Raw genomic sequence first — 22,135 nt, 5'->3', positions numbered from 1 at the left:
AGGCATGAAAAGTCTTATAGCCATTGATGTACCACTAGGGGACACTGGGAAATATGCAAATACGTTTTCTAGGATGTGACATGGAAAACCAGGCCTCTTTTGCTACCCCGTAAGGCAGCCCACTTCAAGCAAGACTTTCAAGAAGCCCAATGACATGATGCAGGATTAAAGCCAGTATATCTATTCCAGAAGGGACAGATTTCCAACTGTAGACAGCACTGTTTTGCCGTGGTTGCATCTCTTCAGTACAGTGTAGGGAACTGGTTAAGCTAAGAGAGAGGCTTTTGACTGGATTAGGGAAGTAAGAGTCCTCCTTATAGAGACTTAGCAAATTAAGGCTGCCTTGCAGGCGTGTGGAGACTTCTAGCCATCGATGCTCAACTAGGGGATCATGGAAAATATGCAAAGACGTTTTCCCGGATGGGACAAGAAAAACCAAACCAAGAAAAACCATGGAAAACTTAATTGAATATTTTCTTTCAGATGAGCGCAAGATTAATTGTAATGCTACAGTCCATCAACTGTAAGGTCTAGGGAGCCAACTGCTTCAGCCTCTGTACACTATGCAGAACACTGTTGGTAGGTTAATTGTGTGTCAGGTCTCCCATCAAAAACCTATACACTTTATAGTTCCAGAAAACCAAACTCAAAACAAGTTGAAATCGACAAGACTTGGCCATTCCTGTATAGAGCTGTAATAGGTTCTCATACTTCACATCTAGTCCTCACGGTATAAGCCCTGTCGCACTAGCAATCTTGCTTGCAGAATGTTGGCCTTCTAATAGTCTCAAGCTTTTCATGTCAGTGGAAACCACAGACAGGATACTTCCCTCACAGATGGCACCGCACGCAAAATATTGAAACCATGTGTGGTTAATAAACTTTAAGACATACATGGAAAACAAAACAAAATGTCACATGTCAAGACTGACGATGGCTTTCAGCCAGGGCCCACCTTTGTGCCGGAAAATCCTCAAGTGCATTCTGAAAATTGATATAAGTCCAGGAACTTAGTTGCTAGCTTTAATTATACCCTTCATCCCACAGAGCTGTTAACTAGACCAGCTCTGCCAGCAGGCTTCATCTTTGTAGACTAAATGTACGGGCCATTACACATAAAAAAAACAACAATATCTGAAAAATGTATTACTGCATATTCTACACACATGTGGTTCATTATTGCAGGGATTAGACCACTGGCAGTCATGTGCAGTTTTCTGGTTGACACAAGCATGTTCCCGGGGCAACTGAGAAAAACAAAAAGTTGCAGTCATATCAGTGACATAACAAAATCTAGAACAGCAGGAGGCAACGTTTCTTAGATCTCGAACTCAGCCATATTCGGACTTGTTGGGTCAGACTAGTGATGGAGATGGGGAACATGACATGGACATACAAACGCTGTGAAGTGGTGGACCTTGGTCGAATTCAAAGCACTGCTATTTGGTCACTTCTAACAGGTTTAAAATGATTAGGATCCCCTATACAATGTCTGATGATTGGGGGTCTGGCTGCCTAGCCCCTTGTAATCAAAAGAACAAGGGATCGCAAGTCCCACTTATTTGCTTATTATTGCCAACTTCCGGCATTGCCTTGACCAGTTAACCAGCCAGAAATGCTATAGAATTCAATGGATCACCAGAAGAGTTATGTCCCATTGATTGCTGTTGTATTTTCGCCATTAGACAATGCAGAGCTCACATGGTGCCGGAGACGTGGACGTACGGGTAAGCGAGAATGCAGTGGCGACTGGAGAAGTGGAGTAGCCTTCGCCCCCGAAACTGTGTAAGGCTACTCCACGCCCCCAGTAGTCTCTGAAATAAATTTGCATATACACGGATTAAAGTTTATTTTTGCTGCAGCCCCGAATTAGGGAAAAACGGGATGTTGCCTGTACTGGCATGCTGCCGGCATTGGGAACCCTAATAATAATAATTTCTTTATTTATATAGTGCACACAGATTACGCAGCGCTACACAGAGCTCTCCAAATCCTACCATGGTGGATTTCCTTTAATATCATCTGCACTGTCACTTTATGAAATTTTGTTTCGTTACGCTTTAAGGATTATTATTGTGTTATTTTGTTCCTACATTCCCAATAAAAGAGTATAAGAAGACAACGCTACAGCTTCAAGTCACAGGCAATGGAAAGAAAAGTATTTTCCCAACACTAGAATTTTTACTATTCCGGCGGTAGTTACTATGAAATTCCTACAATTACAAATAAGGAAAATAAGACTGGAAAGACAATGACAAACATGTGTGAACCACAGCCCAATACAAAAAAATAAATGCTGGTTACTCATTACTGGGTGCACTGACATTGTGCAGCCAGCAGATAACCACAGGAAACGATCAAATAGCAAACAGCATGGAAAGTGTTTCTAGTGCTACTCCCAAACAATAGCCAATAACACGAATGCCACCGCCCGGGAGTACTACAATATAAAGGAGTTTATATGCTTGAAAAAATTCCAAACGAATATGATTCGTTATATACTATACTATTTCTGATTTCAAGTCTGGATCGGAAGACCATGGGCTTGCGGTCACCATAGACCTACCTGACATTAGGGCAATCCTCCCAAGCTATTCCTTCTTTACTCTTTATAGAGTAAAATCCAACTTATTGTTAACATTTACATGCTAAAAAAATTTACGTTTTGCTTCCACCAACATTCACCGAAGAGGCAGAGGATCCTTAAATATAGGTGTGAAAAATCTGTTGCATCATTCTAAAGTAGACTCATGACTGTACTAGCTCAAAAGCTGCTTAAACTCAAAACTGAGCAAAGGCTCTGTATACTTATAGCCACGTGATACTTAAAAATGTGTCTGGTTTAATAAATTAGCAAAATATCTACAATTTCAGGTTTTTTTTCTGCCAAGATGGGGTGCATAGAGTTTCATTGAAGCCAATTGGTAATATCAAGAAAACCACCATTCAATAAAGAAATTTCTGCAAGAAAAAAAAAAAAAAAGTACCATATTTTTCTAAAAATTTTGCTTAAAAGTTCCTGCGTCTTATAGTCTGAAGGTCAGCAGGATCCAGCAGTGTCAGACCGCTATTTTGGAGATCAAGTGATGCACTCATAAAGCATTTCACCCGATTGCTAGAGAGAGCAGAGCCTCTGCACCGTTCTCCTCCCCCTACCGTTGTCATTCGAGAAATATTAAAGAATCTGGACTGATGTCAGGAGAATGTGACCAATCATGGTCCTGTAACCGTTTCATGCCGGTCAGAGAACAAGATGGGACTGGGTATGAAGTAGTAGCTAGGACTGGGGATGTAGCAGGTATGAGTGCATGCAGTAAGCTGGTTGAGAGTGTATAGATGTAACAGAGCTGGCATCATAGTCAGAAAAATATGCTATCTTCCTTATAAACCCAAAAAACTGTAGACTTTTTCAAGGGTCTTTGTCACATATTTTGAAATGTATGTCAATGAATTCTAAATACCTTGATTATGGTTTTGGGGCGTCTTTTGATGTAAAGCCTTGGTTTTTCGATCACAGGGAGAGGTGGGAGTTTTTTCAATTCTTGCAGTACAGCGGCAGCTGCGCGTCTCTTTGCCAACTTCTTACTGTTCCCCTCACCTTCCGCAGTGAACTCGCCAACAGTCACCTTTGTAACAAAACTCTTCATGTGTGGAGGGCCGCTTTCCTTGGTCACCTACAGCAAGCAAAAAGTCATGAGATTGTTAGGAAGTTTACAGAGATAACTTACCGCTGTTCTCCTATTTGCCACCCTCGATCTATTCACAATATATTAACAACAAAAGACATGCCATTCAATACTGAAAGAAACGGATTTAACAACTATTCTAACTTTAAGAAATCCATTCTCTGAAAAACTGAAATAAAACAAAATAATTTAAAAAAGTAATAAATAAGGTAAGGCAATGAGGTTACCCATCACCGCTTCAATTTATTGAAGTGGAAATCTTTATTTAGAATGTTAAAAACGTCATGTTCTTAGTCAGAGAAAAATATCATAGGTTGCAGGGGTCGTTCAGACATTCTTGTCATATACTAGACTCGTGATATTTTGCCAAGTGTTTAGTCGGTATTCTGATTTGTAAGTGGGTGAAAACTCCAGGTAGGCTGCACAGTAAAACTAAAGTAGATTGAGAAAATTGGTGGATTTTAAAAACGATGAACAATCATATCCATCTCCACAAAAGGAAGTAAATGACAAACAGAAGGAGGATTTTGGGAAAGAGCTATAATCCTATTCATGTCAAAATGTATTACAGTATTTTAGTGGCTTAGTGGTTAGCATTACAGCCTTGCAGCGCTGGGCACCAGGGTTCAAGTCCCAGGGTCAACATCTACAAAGAGTTCGTATGTTCTCTCCGTGTTTGCGTGGGTTTCCTCTGGGTCCTCCGGTTTCCTCCCATACTCCAAAATATAGTGGTAGGTTGATTAGTTTGTGAGCCCCATTGGGGACAGGGACTCATTTGGCAAGCTCTGTGCAGCGCTGCATAATCTGTATTGACACTATATAAATAAAAAAATATTAGTAGTGACATATAAATTGATTATTTTTCACATGCAGCTCCCTGTATACATCAGGAGGTAAACTGGTAGAAATCAGCAGCCGGGGGTGTAAGAATTGGCATAAATTAGGCCGGATTATACATAAGAAATGCAGTCGCTATGTTGGAATGTACCTCCATGAATCTCCACATGTGGTCCAATAACAGTGCAGGTAACAGCAGAGCATTACTCCCTGCCTACTGTTCTTAGAAAATGTCACACTGTTACGTCAGTGAAGTCAAGAAAATGTAGATAGATTATAGTCTTATTCTTATAGAAAAGACAGAAAAAGATTCCAGGAAACTGATAAGTACATTATACCCCCAAGGCCACAACTGCACGAGAAAGTGAGCGAGTGACAAAAATTAAAAAACTTTCATAGAACTCTATAGACTGTAACCATAAAAGTATAAACATGCAGCACAAGAGAGAAACAAAATATGTTGTCTGCTCATATTTCAGGCAAAAATAAAACAAAATAAAGACCACCATAAAATTAAAGTGAATCCATCATCAGAAACTGACCTTATAAACCACTACCAGCAAATTGCTAAGCAGCTTAACACCTTCTAGTTTTTGTTTCTTTCTTGGTCCAGTGTGGTGGCATCATCTAGAAAATTAACTCTGAACTGAGGTGTAAATTGGTTGTATACAGTATACAAGTAGTTGGAGAGTTTAACACTGAAGTCAAGCTCTCTTCCTCAGAAATCCTCCTTCACTGCAATTGATGGTCCTGCATCCAGAGACATCACTAACCAGATCTCCTGAAGTGCAATACATGATGTCAATCACAGGGGAGGAGGTATTCAGAGGGGGGAGAGCTTGACTTCAGTGTTAAACTCTCCGCCTCCTTAACTTTGTACAACCAATTCATTTCTCACTTCATTTTCTGGATGATAACAATAGTTTATTGGGCCAATTTCTGATGACAGGTGCCCTTTAAAAGACAAACTCTAGAAAGATACATTCCTTACCACTCATGTGTCTGTACGGGAACCAGTAGCTCTGCTGTACATTAGAGGTTGCCTTTTTATTTGTTTACAGGTAGATGACAAACATATTGATTCACATCAAGTTTTAAAGGAAACCGACGTCAAAGGGGTTGGCTATTTTTCGTAAATAATTGATATTTGTGTAATGAAAAGTTATACAATTTTTCAATATACTTTCTGTATCAATTCCCCATCGTTTTCTAGATCTCTGCTTGCTGTCCTTCTATAGAAAGCTTCTCTGTTTTCAGTTGCAGAAACTATTCCCTAAGGATCACACAGTTTTTGGTATCCTCCTCCATTTTTCACGTGGATCTTGACACAGATAAACCAAAAAAAATTTTTTTAAAACCCGGTGAAACTGCCCTTTAAAAAAATTTTACACGACAAACCCAATCTCCTGCTTCAAAGTTAGAATAGAAGACTCTAGATGAAACTCTTCTTGAGACAAAATGATGTCATCTCCATAGGTGTCATCTATGACGATGCCGCTGATTAACTGCGGCCTTAATACAGAAATGGACCTTGGCCTGAAAGACAAATCTTGGCAGGTTTCTGCCTAAATACATAATGCGAGTTGGTTTAAGACATGATGTCATTAGTGGCCCTATTAATACTGTCTGATTTACTGAAATATGTCATCGTTAATCAAACAAAGTGCTGGCCAGCTTGGTTGCTTCCTTTTTGCTTGAACCCTTAATAACCTAATTAATCTCTTGATTTCATTTCACATTAAAGCCCAACTCCACTTCAGGGATGAACTCTGGGTGTTGTAGAGCCATTGCATTGCTGTGCCATGGTGCCAGCACTTCTCAAATTTCATCCATGTGGTTTTAGTGACCAGGAAAAGGCATAATATAGTCCACCAAGTAGGTCCTAGTCCCACAAACCACCTCTTAACATGAAAGACAATGGTGCACATCCATATTCTGAGGTTTTCATCATTCTGAAAAATCTTAAAATTCTGTATTCCATCAATTGACTTGTAATGGGGCGTCAGGGGTGATGGGAGTAACCCTGGCATCTCTTCTCCTGGTCTGAAAGGCTAGGTGCATTATCACAGACCAACTACTGGGTGGCAGCTGGAGAACGGTAGCTTATAGGAAGACATACAAGTCCTGTGTGAAATTATTCAACCCTGGGAGAAGAAATCCCAATGTGACACTTCTCAGCCCCTGTGACTACTGAAAGAAGATTTGAATACAGCAGTCAATGACCAATTTCTGAATAAGTCCGAATCTCCTGGAGTATAAAAGGGCATCAATGTGATCCTGTCACGGTCCTGGATTACCAGTTGTTTTGGGGCCTAAATCTACATGACCAGTTTCTTTTAAAAATGGAGATAAAGAAATCAAACAACCACAACAACTAAAATAAGTGATCAAAATATTTAAGGTGTGACCAACACAAAACACAATCACGGTATGTAGCCTCAGGTATTCTGAATGCTGAAGTCTTCTCAAGTATGTAACAAAGAAAGAAGCAAAAAGCAGAGAACCACATTCTCCCTGTCCTCTGGCATTACCCGGCAGCTTCCCAAAGTCTGTACCGAGAACCTGGATTCTTGTAACTTTGTCAGAAGTAAATAACATGTCAGTCAATACTGGCAGAGAGCTCTCTGCTATGCACAGGCCAACCAGTGTGGCAACGGCTTATGGGAACACTACACTTTATGTAACACGTAAAAAAAAAAACTTCACAAAACGTAGCACCAAATATAATAGGGGGTTTAGACCATTTATTGTGGACAGAACACGGCCATGGATAACAAATATAAGAAGATTACCACAGTCACGGTGCCTGGATCTATGGGTAACTGTCCCTGGTTTATCATGATTCATTTTGATGGTAGATTCCCTGAATTTTACAAAGCCGACTGGTTTGTAGAGGTAAACCATAAGTTATTTAATCCAGAACATTTGGGGGGATTTAATTTTCAAAACATTTCTCCAGTTACATACAATATATAAAATGTATAACAATAACACAATCATTTCTAAAAAAATAAAATTATATATATATATATCCATCCTACCCTTTTACTGCTACCAAAAACCCCACCAGAGGTTAAAAAAAAGTTGATTTCTCAACTTCAGTTCCTCAAACGAACCCAAATTCTTGTCCTGATGGAACTGTGAAATGTATATAAATCCTGCTTTTCTTTCCCAAAAAGAGAGCATCTCCTATTGGTCCAAACTCAGTGAATCCCACATGACCCCATATTGTTATAAAATTGGTTTCCCTTTGCTTTACAAGTTAATTTACATTTTATGTAAATGAGGCATTTAGACTTTGTGGGGGCATTACCAGAGCACCTCCTGGCTCTGGCTTCACTGGTTAATACACACCTCCGCTAACACGTCTGCCACGCCCTCTGCCTTCTACAGCCCCACCTCCTATTGCCTGCTACTCACTGACGCTTTCTACATCCACAGTCACAGTGAGTGGCAGCAGACGGCAGTGCAGTGGAGAGCGCATGAACCAGAACTCCAGTGATCTCAGTGATCCGGGAACTACCTGTATACTCCTGTAGAAGTCGACCCGACAATAAGCTGAGGTAGCTAATTTGAACTCAAAAATACTGGGAAAACTTATTGATTTGAGTATAAGCCAAGGCTGGAAAATGTATTGATCACAGCCTACACCAAGTACATAGCCAGCAGCCCCCTAGTGTATATAGCCAGCAGCCCCCTAGTGTATATAGCCAGCAGCCCCCTAGTGTATATAGCCAGCAGCCCCCTAGTGTATATAGCCAGCAGCCCCCTAGTGTATATAGCCAGCAGCCCCCTGGTGTATATAGCCAGCAGCCCCCTAGTGTATATAGCCAGCTGCCTCCTAGTATATAGACAGCAGCCCTCTAGTATATAGACAGCAGCCCCCTACCCCCGGCATGTGCGACGCAGCACGGACCGAAAGACGGAGCTGGAGCTTCAGAAGACCGAAGAGGACTTGTGGGGGAGCATCGGAAAGGTAAGTACAGTGGGGGGTTTTCTCATAGACTTCAGTATATGCCGAGTAAGGCACATTTTTTGCGCTGAAAAACTTGGCTTATACTGAATGAGTACGGGTCCTTAAGCGGTCTTTTTCATAGAGACCTAATAATAAATAGATTTAAACACATTGCTCCTAGAGACCTACAACCAAATAGTTTCACATTCAAGGTCAGAAAAGCTTGCCCTCATTTTTTCCAAATTCCATCATTTCCATGAAGAGTAGGATCATAGCTGTAGGGTCCGGAATAATATTCTTTATTCTGCCACATTAAATATCGGATTATACTTATACTATTATTCCCTATCCCATGTATCCTCTTTAGGTTGTTTTTATAAATATAATTATGTTTTTAACTTACCGCGTCTGTTCTCCTGTGGTGAGGTGGGTCTGTCCCGGTCATGTGCCTGGTCATGTGGCCGCTTGGTCTGGTCACGTGATTCGGACACGTGATCGTGACGTCACACGCGGCAGAGGAAGCGCGGAGTTTAAATGGAGGTAAGATTCCACTGTGTTTGTATCCATGATTAAGCTCACTTGAGCGAAACGCGTCGGATTTTCCTGTGTTACCATTGTGTTGTGCACTCTGCCACCTTATATGCTTTTAAAGAGGTAAATAAAGAATAATATTTTTCAACGCTACGTTCCTCTGAAGCGCTGGTTCTTTCTATATATGTGCTACTGCCCCGAGTCCATGGGGGATCTCCTTATGCCCGTGCGCTGGAAGAAGCCGTCTGACTGGTGAGCCGGATTTTGCTTTTTTTTTGTCTTTATGTGCTTGTGCCAAAGTTACATGGACTATTATCCGTTGCTCCCATTCTCAGAAAATTCCTCTTTATTGTCTGGCAGTGTTTGTAGATAAACTCTACACCTTTCAATTATACGAGATATTTGTTTTTTGTGCATACAACAACACAATGGAACCAGGTGTGAATGATGCCACAGCCACCAGCGACATCCACACAAATAGTTATGATGATCGCAAAAAGAAAGCAGCAATGCCATTTAATACTGAAGGTAGTGCTGGCATACAGACACAAGAACACATCATCCTAAAAGGTCGTTGGGAAAGACTTCTAGGCAAGGAGGTCAAAATATGGTGGGATGCAGAAACCCTGACATCGTATTTAAACAGAAAAATGATCCCACGTGGCCTGCGCATTAAGAAAATGCCCACAACAATCTATTCTGACCTATTCTTAGAAACCTGGAACCAAACCCTAAGCGAATGCTCTGAGAAACTTATGACTTTGATTGTCCAGGAGGAACTAAATTCACTGAAAAACATTAAGGTGGAAATTGAGGATATTAAGAACCAATTGCGTGAGTTGTCATCGGCTGAGGACTTATTAAAGGTGGAGCAGGAGATAAAATCCAGCATGACCGAAATGGAGAACAACATCATGGAAATGAAAAAGAAAAAGTTCGATAGGGACCTATTGGACTACAAGTATAATGAGGTATATACTTGGAGATCTTTCCGTGCAGACCAAAAAAACACGCCTAAATCTATCTTAAAAAAGAAACAGAGCAGGAGATATAGAAAAAGCAAAAATCCACCGCATGTAAGCTTCTCCGAAACAGAGGAGTCATTTAACAGCTCTTCCTCTTGTCCCTCTGATGATGCCTCCGACCAAACAACTAACCGTAACAACTCAGCCTCAAAAAACGGGGCAGGAGGGCTGGTAGAAAACACAGGGCAAGAAAAGGAGAAAGAAAGAATGAAGACGAGAAGAGGAGCCCCAACACAAACGAAGAAACGGACTTAAGACCCTCAGTCCTGAATCTCTCAAGCTACATTATTCCGGAAGAAAATATCAAGGTTTTAAGTAAAGGCCTCAACTTTTCTCCCTCAAAAGACTTTGATCTCTATAGGACATTGCTAGATGTAAATAAATTCGTGCGGAACTTGACGGTGAAAAATCACTTTATGAATAAAACAACCATACAGCAGGGGGAAGATCATATGGGAGAGGCGGACATGTCACTAGCCACTTCTGCATTAGAAGACACACTTAGCTTTAAGTCAGAAACCAACAACGAAATGGTGGATTTTAGAGATCAAACGGTTATTTTTGATCTCAAAATCTTATCTAACGAATCGTCAGTAACAAATGATCTCATAGATAAACCATTTAAAACCAACAATCCCACTTTCTACCCTCTCATGTCCAGGTCTGAATACATGGATAAATTTCAGGATCTCGTGGAGAGAGAGCTGACCGATCTCAAATCTAAATGCAATGGTTTACCAAGAAGACAAAATTTGACATATTCGGAAAGAATCTCCCTACGAGATCTTCGAAATAATAAAGATCTAATAATAAAGAATGCGGACAAGGGGGGCTCGATAGTCCTCATGAACGCATCCCTGTATAAAAAGATCAATGAAGATATGCTAAATGACCCTACAACATACCGCAAACTTCCCTCTGATCCAACTAGAAGCTGTCAAACCAGCCTATCAAAACATTTGGAGGAAGGTATTGCTTTAGGGATATTGGATGACAGACTAAGAGATTATTTGTTTGTGGAGTTCCCCGTCATGCCGATCTTCCACTCTCTCCCCAAGGTCCACAAAGGGGTGTTTCCCCCGCCTTGCCGACCTATTGTCGCGGGCATTGGGGGCCTTGGGGAGAGACTGGGGGACTGGCTGGACCACTATTTGCAACCGCTAACTTGGGTTACACCCAGCTATCTACGTGATACTAAGCACCTACTCCAAAAAATTGAGGCTATTAAGTGGGACAGTTCACTTAGTTGGACATCGTGTGATGTCTGTGCCCTGTATTCGTCTATTCCCCACAACAAAGCTCTGATATATTTGGCTAAACATTTGGAGGAGTTCAGTACTTACTCCCCAGAATTAAGGGAGTACATTCTGATGACAACAGAATTCCTTCTTGAAAATAATTTTTTTATGTTCAATTCCCATTATTATTTGCAAGTGGAGGGGGCTCCTATGGGAGCGAAGTTCTCCCCCTCCCTTGCTAATATTTACATGATACAATGGGAGAAACAATATATTTTTGGGGATAGGAACACACACAGGTCATCTATAGGTTGGTTTGGTCGCTATATAGATTACCTGTTGTGGGTTTGGAATGACACTCCCTCAGAATTTGAGAGTTTTGTTTCTTTTTTGAACTCAAACGACATGAATTTAAGATTCACACATCAGTTTGGGGGCAACAGCATAGACTTCTTGGATGTCACCATAAAAGGCCAGGGTGATGCAGTCGTAGTATCCCCCTTCCGTAAACAAGCATCAGGCAACACAATATTGCTGTCCACGTCGTGTCATCCCAGACACGTCGTGGACAACATTCCTTTTGGTGAGATAATCCGCATCCGTAGGAACAGTTCTACGGATGACGTATTTAATCAACATTTGATAGATTGGGAGCAGAGACTTAGAGAAAGGGGATACAAGCCTAAAAGCTTGTCCTCGGCTAAAAGAAGAATTAATAAAACACAGAGGTCCACCCTATTGAAGGATAAACAGTATGACAACACACAAGAGAGGGACAAAAATCCAATATCTTTTGTCACCACTTATAGTAATCAGTTCCACCAAGTTAAAAAAGTGGTAGCCAAATATCTGCCCATCTTGGAACAGGATAACAATTTAAAGATGTGTCTCAAACAGGGAGTAAGGTTCATCTCTAGGAAAGCACCTACTATCGGGTCCATGGTGTCACCGAGCCTTTTCAGTTATAACGAAACAAATACAACCAAGTATTCTTGGTTGCACCATCTGGGGAACCACAAATGTGGACATACACGTTGTTTAACATGCAGTTACATTCTTATAGCTAAAACTTTTACATCATGTGTGACTAATACTATTTATGACATTCAATCATTCATTAATTGTAATACCTCCTATGTGGTGTATCTCATTACATGCATCTCCTGTAGCAAACAATATATAGGATGTACAACAAACCCACTTAAAGTAAGAATTAGAAAACATCTTTCAGACATTAAGAATGTAAACCTAACCAACATTTCTGCAGCCTCCAGACATTTTCGGGAGTACCATCAGGGGGACACGAGCCACTTTAAATGGATGGGTATAGAAAAAGTAAAAAAACCCACTAGAGGTGGGGATTTCAAAAAGAAATTAATGAGTAGGGAAACCTATTGGATGTTTGTGTTAAAAACCACACAACCTCTGGGATTGAACTTAAGACAAGATCTAATTCTATGTTATTGAGGGTATATGCGATAAGGTTATTTTTCTTTGCGCTTTGTATACAAGACATACTATTTTCCATTCCGTATCACCAAGAGATTAGTATGTGTATCTTTTTGGGTATAAATATTGTATTGTAGAGATTTTTTCAAGCGCCTCGTATATAAGACATGCCATATTCTATTTATCACTAAGTGATTACCACGTATGCCTTTTTGGGTAAGAATACCGTATTGTACTATCGGATTTCATATAGTCATGAATGAGTACGGGTCCTTAAGCGGTCTTTTTCATAGAGACCTAATAATAAATAGATTTAAACACATTGCTCCTAGAGACCTACAACCAAATAGTTTCACATTCAAGGTCAGAAAAGCTTGCCCTCATTTTTTCCAAATTCCATCATTTCCATGAAGAGTAGGATCATAGCTGTAGGGTCCGGAATAATATTCTTTATTCTGCCACATTAAATATCGGATTATACTTATACTATTATTCCCTATCCCATGTATCCTCTTTAGGTTGTTTTTATAAATATAATTATGTTTTTAACTTACCGCGTCTGTTCTCCTGTGGTGAGGTGGGTCTGTCCCGGTCATGTGCCTGGTCATGTGGCCGCTTGGTCTGGTCACGTGATTCGGACACGTGATCGTGACGTCACACGCGGCAGAGGAAGCGCGGAGTTTAAATGGAGGTAAGATTCCACTGTGTTTGTATCCATGATTAAGCTCACTTGAGCGAAACGCGTCGGATTTTCCTGTGTTACCATTGTGTTGTGCACTCTGCCACCTTATATGCTTTTAAAGAGGTAAATAAAGAATAATATTTTTCAACGCTACGTTCCTCTGAAGCGCTGGTTCTTTCTATATATGTGCTACTGCCCCGAGTCCATGGGGGATCTCCTTATGCCCGTGCGCTGGAAGAAGCCGTCTGACTGGTGAGCCGGATTTTGCTTTTTTTTTGTCTTTAGGGCTGGAAAATGTATTGATCACAGCCTACACCAAGTACATAGCCAGTAGCCCCCTAGTGTATACAGCCAGCAGCCCCCTAGTGTATATAGCCAGCAGCCCCCTAGTGTATATAGCCAGCAGCCCCCTAGTGTATATAGCCAGCAGCCCCCTAGTGTATATAGCCAGCTGCCTCCTAGTATATAGACAGCAGCCCTCTAGTATATAGACAGCAGCCCCCTACCCCCGGCATGTGCGACGCAGCACGGACCGAAAGACGGAGCTGGAGCTTCAGAAGACCGAAGAGGACTTGTGGGGGAGCATCGGAAAGGTAAGTACAGTGGGGGGTTTTCTCATAGACTTCAGTATATGCCGAGTAAGGCACATTTTTTGCGCTGAAAAACTTGGCTTATACTGGAGTATATGCTGTATATGAAGGAAAATTACCATTCTCAATCATATATTTTATTTTTGCACACTAGACCCAAGGTATCCATTCTAAAACCTAATTATTTAAGCTATTAGGCCACAGACAAGTCACTGTGCTCTGTCTGTGAATACCAGACCAGGAACTGGCCGGATTCCATGGACCAAAGACAGTCCCAGGGACGGGACTCGTAGTTACATATGATGGAAGGAGTCGTTTCTTCCCCACAAAACAGTGCTGAACTGTAATCATGATTTCAGAAAGGGCTCCTTGCATTAAATATGATGCTTGGAGTCCCATTCTCAGTACTGTGTTTGGACAGTGAAATCCAGCCAGCTTACGGACTCGGATTTAAAAATTCTCAGTCCGGAAGATAAAACAACAGCTGTAGTAGGATAATGTTGCCTTGGCTGTCCATTCAGTATATTTAAGACAGTGTTTTCCCTCAGGAATAGTTTATGGGCGGCTGCTGATTACACATACTGAATCATTACCTCATAACAGGGCAACTTCCATTGACGATTGCATCATGGTATATGCATACAACTGCAAAATCAATGTGTCTTGACAGAAAGCCATAGACATTTAATGTACTTATAAATTCCAACACATTACCATCCTTCACTTTATAGCTAAAAGGTAATGGCTACATAGAGGTTTACGGCACTATCCTATGCAGGGTTAATATATTTCAGAAAGTAGGTTAGGGAATTTCTTTCTCACCAAGGGATATAAAGCATTTCTATGGATGGTAAAGAGAGGACAGACATGAGGGTCTCGTGTGTAGCCGGGGGTCTTACCTCAAAGCTGAGAGGCAGGTTCCGCTTCAATGAAATTTCAAACACCAAGCTGATTTCGGACTTGTTGGCGTCTTTATCTTGGTCGGGGGTTTTGGTCTCGCCATTCTGCGTTTGTACAAAAAAAAAAACACCAAGTTTTACAAAAAAAATTGGATCTGTGCTAAAATATTCACTGAAAAAAATGCTTCATTGATAGTAAGCGTGAGTAACCAGGGATCGGATGAAGGTAGTCACACATTATAATATGCCATCAAGAGGCCTGGTATGGACCTTCAAAAGCAACACCGTATATCCCAAAAAATATGAAACATCAGATGTCCTCATACTTGAGAATTTTCTTGTCCTAAACCATGTAGTGTATTTATTAAACTGGTGGAACATTTTCGCTAATAGACCAATAAACTAAGTTAGTGATCACAACAGATCTTCAGTCAAAATGTTGAGCAAGGACTTTGTACATATTTCATTAAAACCTAAAAAGTCACAGGTCTTCTAGCAGCTCGTTCTAGCTTAGAGGAGTATAGGAGCAGCCATGAAATGCCAATATAACCAAAAGGGTGAAAACTTTTTTTTGTTTTTTTTTAAACCATGGAGGAGGTTCTCTCTTAGATGACAGTAAAAAAACGAATTCATATATTAAAGGACATCTTTCACCACTAGGGGTGTTAGACTGTCCTATAACTCGTGCTCGTAACCAGAATGGTGATAGATGTCCTTTAAATGTCTAGAGACCTCATGCTTGGATGGGCCAATTTTTGGGCTGTTTGGTAAAAACAAAAAAAATACACTTTTTAGTTTTACCCCACTAAATTACTAGCACCCTCAAGTAGGGTATGAAATGTCCTTTCTACAGTTCCCTCTTCTATGCAAAATCTCCCCCGAAGTCTGCCAAATATAACTCATTTCACCCCATTTGCACATGAGACAAGTCAAGTTGAGTGGTTGCAGGGGATGTATGACTTTAGGTGGCCATACCTTCTGGTACCTAGAAATATGCTACAGAACCGGAGATAAAGGAAAATTCTAGATAGGACAATTCATACCATACCTGAGGGGACTAGTAATTTAGTGAAGTAAAACCTGGTGACAGGTTCCCTTTAGAGAAATACACCACTTCAAGTTACTGAAACAGAATAGGGCGGTGTCTTTACTACGGTGACTCCATCAACACTTATTACTTTAGTAATTAATCTACATATGTAAAATGCAAACGTACTTAAAACTGTAATTCACTTTACTAACACATAAATTGCAGGAAAAGAAAGTTCTTAGAAGGACAAGGGCAAGATGTCTATTTCAATGTGCTTGATCCCTTAGCAAAAAAAGCTTCCATGGAAGTATCTGAAGACCACAGGCACCACCCGGTACTTACCACTGAGGACCTCTCTGGTATGGGCTCGTTCTTCAGTGCATGCAAAGCTTTCAGTGCTGCATTGTGTCTTGCTGCCTGCCGAGTTCTTCCTTCTCCATAAAACTCACTGCTTCCCACAGTTAGCTGAACGTAAAAAGTCTTAAGCATTGGGCAAAGATACCTAGAATACATACAAACATCCATTTTACTTGATGCAGAACATAAGAGTTGCCAGCAGCAGATTTTAGCACTAGTTTGAGGTAATAAGTGGTGGTCAGACAAGACCTGCAAACACAAGTAGATTTAATTATTACTTTTAATCTAACATTAGACTTCTTATGCAAAAGTTCTACTTTACATAAAATTATTAACTGCCAATTATTAAATAAAGAGTAGATATTCAGTGTTGCAAACCTTCAAACGTAATCTACAATCAGTGGCGTAACTTGAAGTTGCTGGGCCCCAGGGAAAAATGCGTGCCAGGCCGCCCAACTATAATGTATTATTTATAGTACTACACTTCTCATATAGGAAAGATACACTAAATGGGCCCTCTAGGCCTCATGGGCCCGTTGTGACCGCACCCTCTGCACCCCCTCAAGTTACGCCCCTGTCTACAATACACAATAACTGCACTGCTCTGCTCCCTCACCACTTCTCTCCATCTACCTTCCCGTATAGATTGTGGGTCCTCCTTCCAGTTGTCTCCTGATCACTGCAGTTTTGTACTTGCATTTGTTCTGGTCTTAATGTAATGTATGTGAATCTCTTATTGATTGAGCAGCACCAAGGAATCAATGGTGCTCTATGAATAAAGAAAATAATAAAAAAAATAAATAATAATAAAATTATTATTAGTACATACTTCATAATAGCTTCAATTTCTCATTTCAGAATATTGAAGACAGACTACCCTTTACATGCCCTGGGCATCAACAACCTTTAGTCAGAACTAAGCTACAGAGGTTTGGGAATGTAAGGATTAGATTTTTCTCAAAGTTTTCTAGGACACCTCTTTTCGTGGGCTCTCAACAATCTGTCCCTTAGTTTTCCTAGACTTATCACAAAAATAAAGTTAAAAGGTTTGGCCTTTGAAAAACTTCCAACACATTAGAAACCAAAATCCTACAAATAAGGATCCTGAAAACGGAGGAAGTGAACAAAACACCAATTATCCAGTGAGTATAGAAAAGCTAAAAGCAATTCACAAATGGTCACCAATACTCCCCAAACACACCTCCTACATACATGGACTCTGGGTTGTATGAATATTATAGCCTCTACGAGTCTGGAATCACTTCCTACATATGGTACTAGAATCAGCTTCTTGGGGATTGGAGGATGAGTCCCTTCTGCTGCTTTGAATCTCCGGTTTCATGGTCGGAAGAGCAGGAAAATATTTAATGAGTAGAGTAGTATAAAACTTGGTGGTTGGTTTGGGTGGGTCCCCTAGAAGGTTTGGGCCCAGTGTTACCACCAAACTGTCTATATTGTAATTACATCTATCGGTTCCCCCACTACAACTACTGGTGATGTCCAAAGGAGCTCCCAATGCTAATGAGCATATTAGTCTGTGAAAAAAGGGCAACCAGGAAGTGTATTTAGTTTTATTTGTGTCTACCCCATTGGTAGATTTCTTTTAATCGATCCAGGTTATGGTCAAATTCTTCTGTTTCCGGATGAATATCAGTATTGCACTGGTTGTCCTGATCACATGACCAGGAAGGACATCGAGAACAAAAGTGTGGATACCACAGAGAACGATTTTCATCAAAAATCCTGGTCGTGTGGAACTGTATCCCCTTTCCTCTAACATTTATTTCTATTCATCCCTATGAATTTTAACTGGGGTAAAATCACCTCTAAATGAAGAGAATTTAGAATTTCGTTTGAGTGGAATGAATTGTGGCTGAGTGATACGAGTTATTAATCAGAGATGAAGTTCAGGCAAATATTATCCACTCATGGATGTGGTTTTCTCTCATTGCTGTTAATTTTATAGAGGATATGACTTATAATCCTATGTTCTTTAATTTTCTTTACATACTGTAATTATGATAATCCACCACAGGACAGAAACCCAAAAGGATTTTTTCAAATTCTTCCGAACCCCTTCTGTATATAATGAAACTCTAATATCCTACAGCATTTCATTACAAAGATAAGTCTACACATGTGGTCTTGTCCGACTGACATTAAGAAAACCATTTACCTCCCTCCCACATCTGCTAGCATTATTACAAGAATCCAAAACTCTCCAGCTATAAAATAAATCAAACCCAAATCAGAGGCGCTCAATATAAACCAAACAATGCAGACAATGAAAGTAATGGGTAGAAACGTCTCCTGTGGACTTCGAGCAAGATGACTCCAATCAATCAATATGAGGCGGCTGCATTTTTAAACACACTCCCTTGTATGCGGTAATTTAACTGTTGTGTAATGTCCTGTTGTAGTATTTATTGTGGATTATCTTTTACAATTAAGAAGAAATATAAATGTAGTTTAAATAAATTACTACCCTATTCATATACATTTTCCTCCTTATATGCTTGATGAAGAGGCCCTAAAGCTTGTAATTCTCTTGACTCTTTAAAAGTATCCGTAACTTAAGTGTTTCAGGGTTACATACAAGATAGGTTCTTTAGGTTTTTACTTAAGATGAATTTGTATGTAAGTCGAAACTGTATATTTTATAATTGTAGATCCAGTCAAAATAGTTTTTTGCCCCAGTGATTTTAGTTTCAAAATTTTTTGCTGTAATTGCACCAAGGATTATCAATAAAGCGTATTTAAAGACACTTTACAAATGATTATTGCAGTCTGGGAGTATAGTAAAGCAAGGGTTAAAGAAAAAAAAAACTCTTGACTCCATTTATTTCAATTACGAGGATATCCCTGTAAACTGCATAAAACATATGAAGACCCCCTTGGCTTAAGAGTTGTACACAAGAACATGTGACTCCTGGAAATTGGCAAATGCAGATACAATGGTGAACCAGAAATACAGTACATTAAATGTCATAACAAAATATTAACCAAGAACCACACCAGAAACAAGAATACAAGAATTTTTTTTGGAATATCTTCAAACAAGAAAATAGAAATAAAAGTTTGAACAACTAGAATTTTGCCCCATAAAAGAATGTGGCATATGGAAAATTACCGGTGCGCTGATCCTACAGAAAGAACTTCCAGAAAGGGCAAATCTATGGAATATCTCAAATAAAAATGATCTATAGGACTTGCCATAGCAGGATAACTTCTGCTTCATCCCAGCTTAACCAACATCCTATAAATTAGCAGCTCTCAGAGAACATATGGCCTTGATTTATTGAACAGGGATTATGGCTTAATAGTAGCCATCTACGAGAATATATTACATGGTTGAACCCACGTGTAACATCATGTGCAAAATCATCAAGTACTAAAAGTAAAAACACCCCAGTGTCAAAAAAAAGAAAAAGAAACACTTATACTGGCATGTGTGGGTACATTTCCACTCTAATGGGGGTTCTGTTTGGGGAATCTACAAAATCTTCTTACCACCACCACGGATCTACCTATTAAGGTAGATCGGGTGGTAGGTGCCTCTATTGTGAGGATAGCCCTTTTAATGGTTAATCCCCACTTCCCCTGTATCTGTTTCTACATTTTAACTTTTAAAAGGACCATCCTCACGTACAATAGACACCTACTACCCGATCTACCTTAATAGGTAGATACATGGTGGTAGGTTTCCTTCAAAAATAAATCCAGAAAAATAAACGGAAATAAATTATCGCAGTGTGAACATTGCCTGAACCAGAAATGGTTTAACCCCTAAGCAAATGCTTCTGATCATACCCACCCCATAAGCAGATCTATCAAGAATACCACTGGAGGGTCCCAATGCCCAATGGGATTTAGATTGGTTCATTCTATCTATCCAAATGACTTAACAGCAGAACACATTTGGATTCAGCCACCCCAAAAAACACACAATTTTTTACAAGGGATTACTACAACCGTTTTGCATTTTATCTTAATTAACCATATAAGAAAATAAGCATTTTTGTTTTTAATTTACCCTATATACTTTTTGTGCTCAAAAACCCTAACTCGGCTTATACTCGAGTCAACTAAAAAAATAAAGTCAAAACTCACCTTTCTGACATCACCTGTAGGTCCTCTTCTGTCTGAGACAGTCTGAGACAGAAGAGGACCTATGGGGGACGTCGGAAAGATGAGTACAGGGTTATTTTTTTTCCTACTACAGGGGCTGGGCAGGCTGTATGCTACAGGGGCTGGGCAGGCTGTATGCTACAGGGGCTGACAGACTATATACTGGGAGGCCGTAACCAATGCATTTCCCACCCTCGGCTTATACTCGAGTCAATAGGTTTTCCCAGTTTTTGTGTTGAAATTAGGGGTTTCGGCTTATACTCAGGTCGACTTATACTCGAGTATATACGGTAGCTTTTGGATTGCAATAGTTGCCTGAAAAAAGTTGCACATTTTCCCTGTCCAATAGTATTTTGACTTTCAAAATGTATGTCCAAAATAGGACACGTGCATTAAAAGGGTGTTTCCACGATGACAAGTTTCTTCTATGTACTCAGGAGAACAAATTAAGACATTCTCTAATTCACTGTTATTAACAAAAATACAGCATTTCACAGATATAAGTCCAACCTATCTCTATCGATCCTGGTGTACACAATTTCAGTTGCTCCTAGACACGACCCTGTAACTGCTCACTTAGGGTCGGGCCGCCATCTTGGATTTCTGTGTGAGATCAAGCAGCTGAGATTTCTGGGTCTTTCTGCTTCGTGTACTGTAGCCACGCCCCCTGCACGGAGCTCAGACACACTCACATCCTGCCAGGAGATGGTAAGCAGAGTGAGAGGCTGAAAACTACAAGGAGATAAGTGATCCGGGGGCAGGCACATATCTGTGAGATGCAGCAGAGCTCACAGTGTAACAGTGTAATGGTCTATCAGCCTCTGTATAATCTCATGCATCTCTGATCTGTCTCATCTCTCTTTCTATGTGTCAGTGTGTTAGTACAATGTCAGTAGCCAGATAAAAGTGTATATACACCTGTACCCTGATAATGTAACCACACTGTCACCCCACAGAACTAGATGGGTCATAATGTGTCTGCTTAGAGAGGCCCCGCCCACACTGTGGGCTTGTAAAGTAAGGGGTTAAAATGATCTTTATTGTGTTAAAATCACTAGGGGATAGAAATGTGAGAAAACCCCTTTAACACATTGTGAAAAAACACACTTTATAGGTTTTTGTGTCCCCCAACCTCTCTCCTCTTGTGTCATGGGATAGGGTTGGCTGAAGTATTATGTTTGCCCTTTTGAGGTTTTAAATTTGATTTGTAAGATTGTATGCGGGGGAAAAAAGGATAGCCCTGATAATAGATTAAAGCTGTTCATGTATAATAGTGGTTAACTTTGATGTGATTAGTGCAGAGGTGTCTTACTGGATAAGGCGTCTGCACACAACTCTGGATGGTTAGTGAAAAATGGACCAGTCGCTGGTGGGATGTCACAGAATATCCACTGTGCAGAGAACAATACTTGAAGCAGCATAATGATACAGTATGCAAGGAGTCCCTTCTTCCTCTCTAAAAAGAAGCAACGATTACAGCAGGGAAGAAGGGACTCCTTGAGTCACTTATCACCATGATGACAGGAGTTCTGTTCTCTGCACTGTAGTTAATGAAACCTGTAGCACAACCAAAATGAATGATGAGTGATGAGCACGTCAAAACCTGGATTATTGGCGAATTTCAGGTGCAGCTTTTTTTTTTTAAGAGAAATCTAAATCATAATACATCAATAGTCTAAAGGATGAATGTGCATAATCGGGAATTGGGGATAGTTTCCCTCCACAATA

General features: G+C 40.2%; 1 protein-coding gene across 4 annotated transcripts in view; it reads right to left on the bottom strand.

Annotated features, from left to right (window-relative positions):
- The window catches only part of STAU2 (staufen double-stranded RNA binding protein 2), a 166,287-nt gene that overhangs the window by 92,798 nt on the left and 51,354 nt on the right, over positions 1-22,135 (bottom strand). For all 4 annotated transcript variants that reach the window (XM_072151706.1, XM_072151708.1, XM_072151707.1 and 1 more), the window contains 3 exons: positions 16,265-16,424; positions 14,893-14,997; positions 3,462-3,674 (listed from right to left, as the gene is read on the bottom strand). In XM_072151706.1, the coding sequence (XP_072007807.1) occupies positions 3,462-3,674; positions 14,893-14,997; positions 16,265-16,424 (478 nt within the window). The remainder of the gene's footprint in view (positions 1-3,461; positions 3,675-14,892; positions 14,998-16,264; positions 16,425-22,135) is intronic.

This window comes from Engystomops pustulosus, chromosome 5 (genome assembly GCF_040894005.1).
Source record: "Engystomops pustulosus chromosome 5, aEngPut4.maternal, whole genome shotgun sequence".
In the NCBI taxonomy this organism is placed as follows: Eukaryota; Metazoa; Chordata; class Amphibia; order Anura; family Leptodactylidae; genus Engystomops; species Engystomops pustulosus.
Note: the sequence above shows the minus strand (reverse complement) of the source record. Positions and strands in the feature narration are given on the sequence as shown.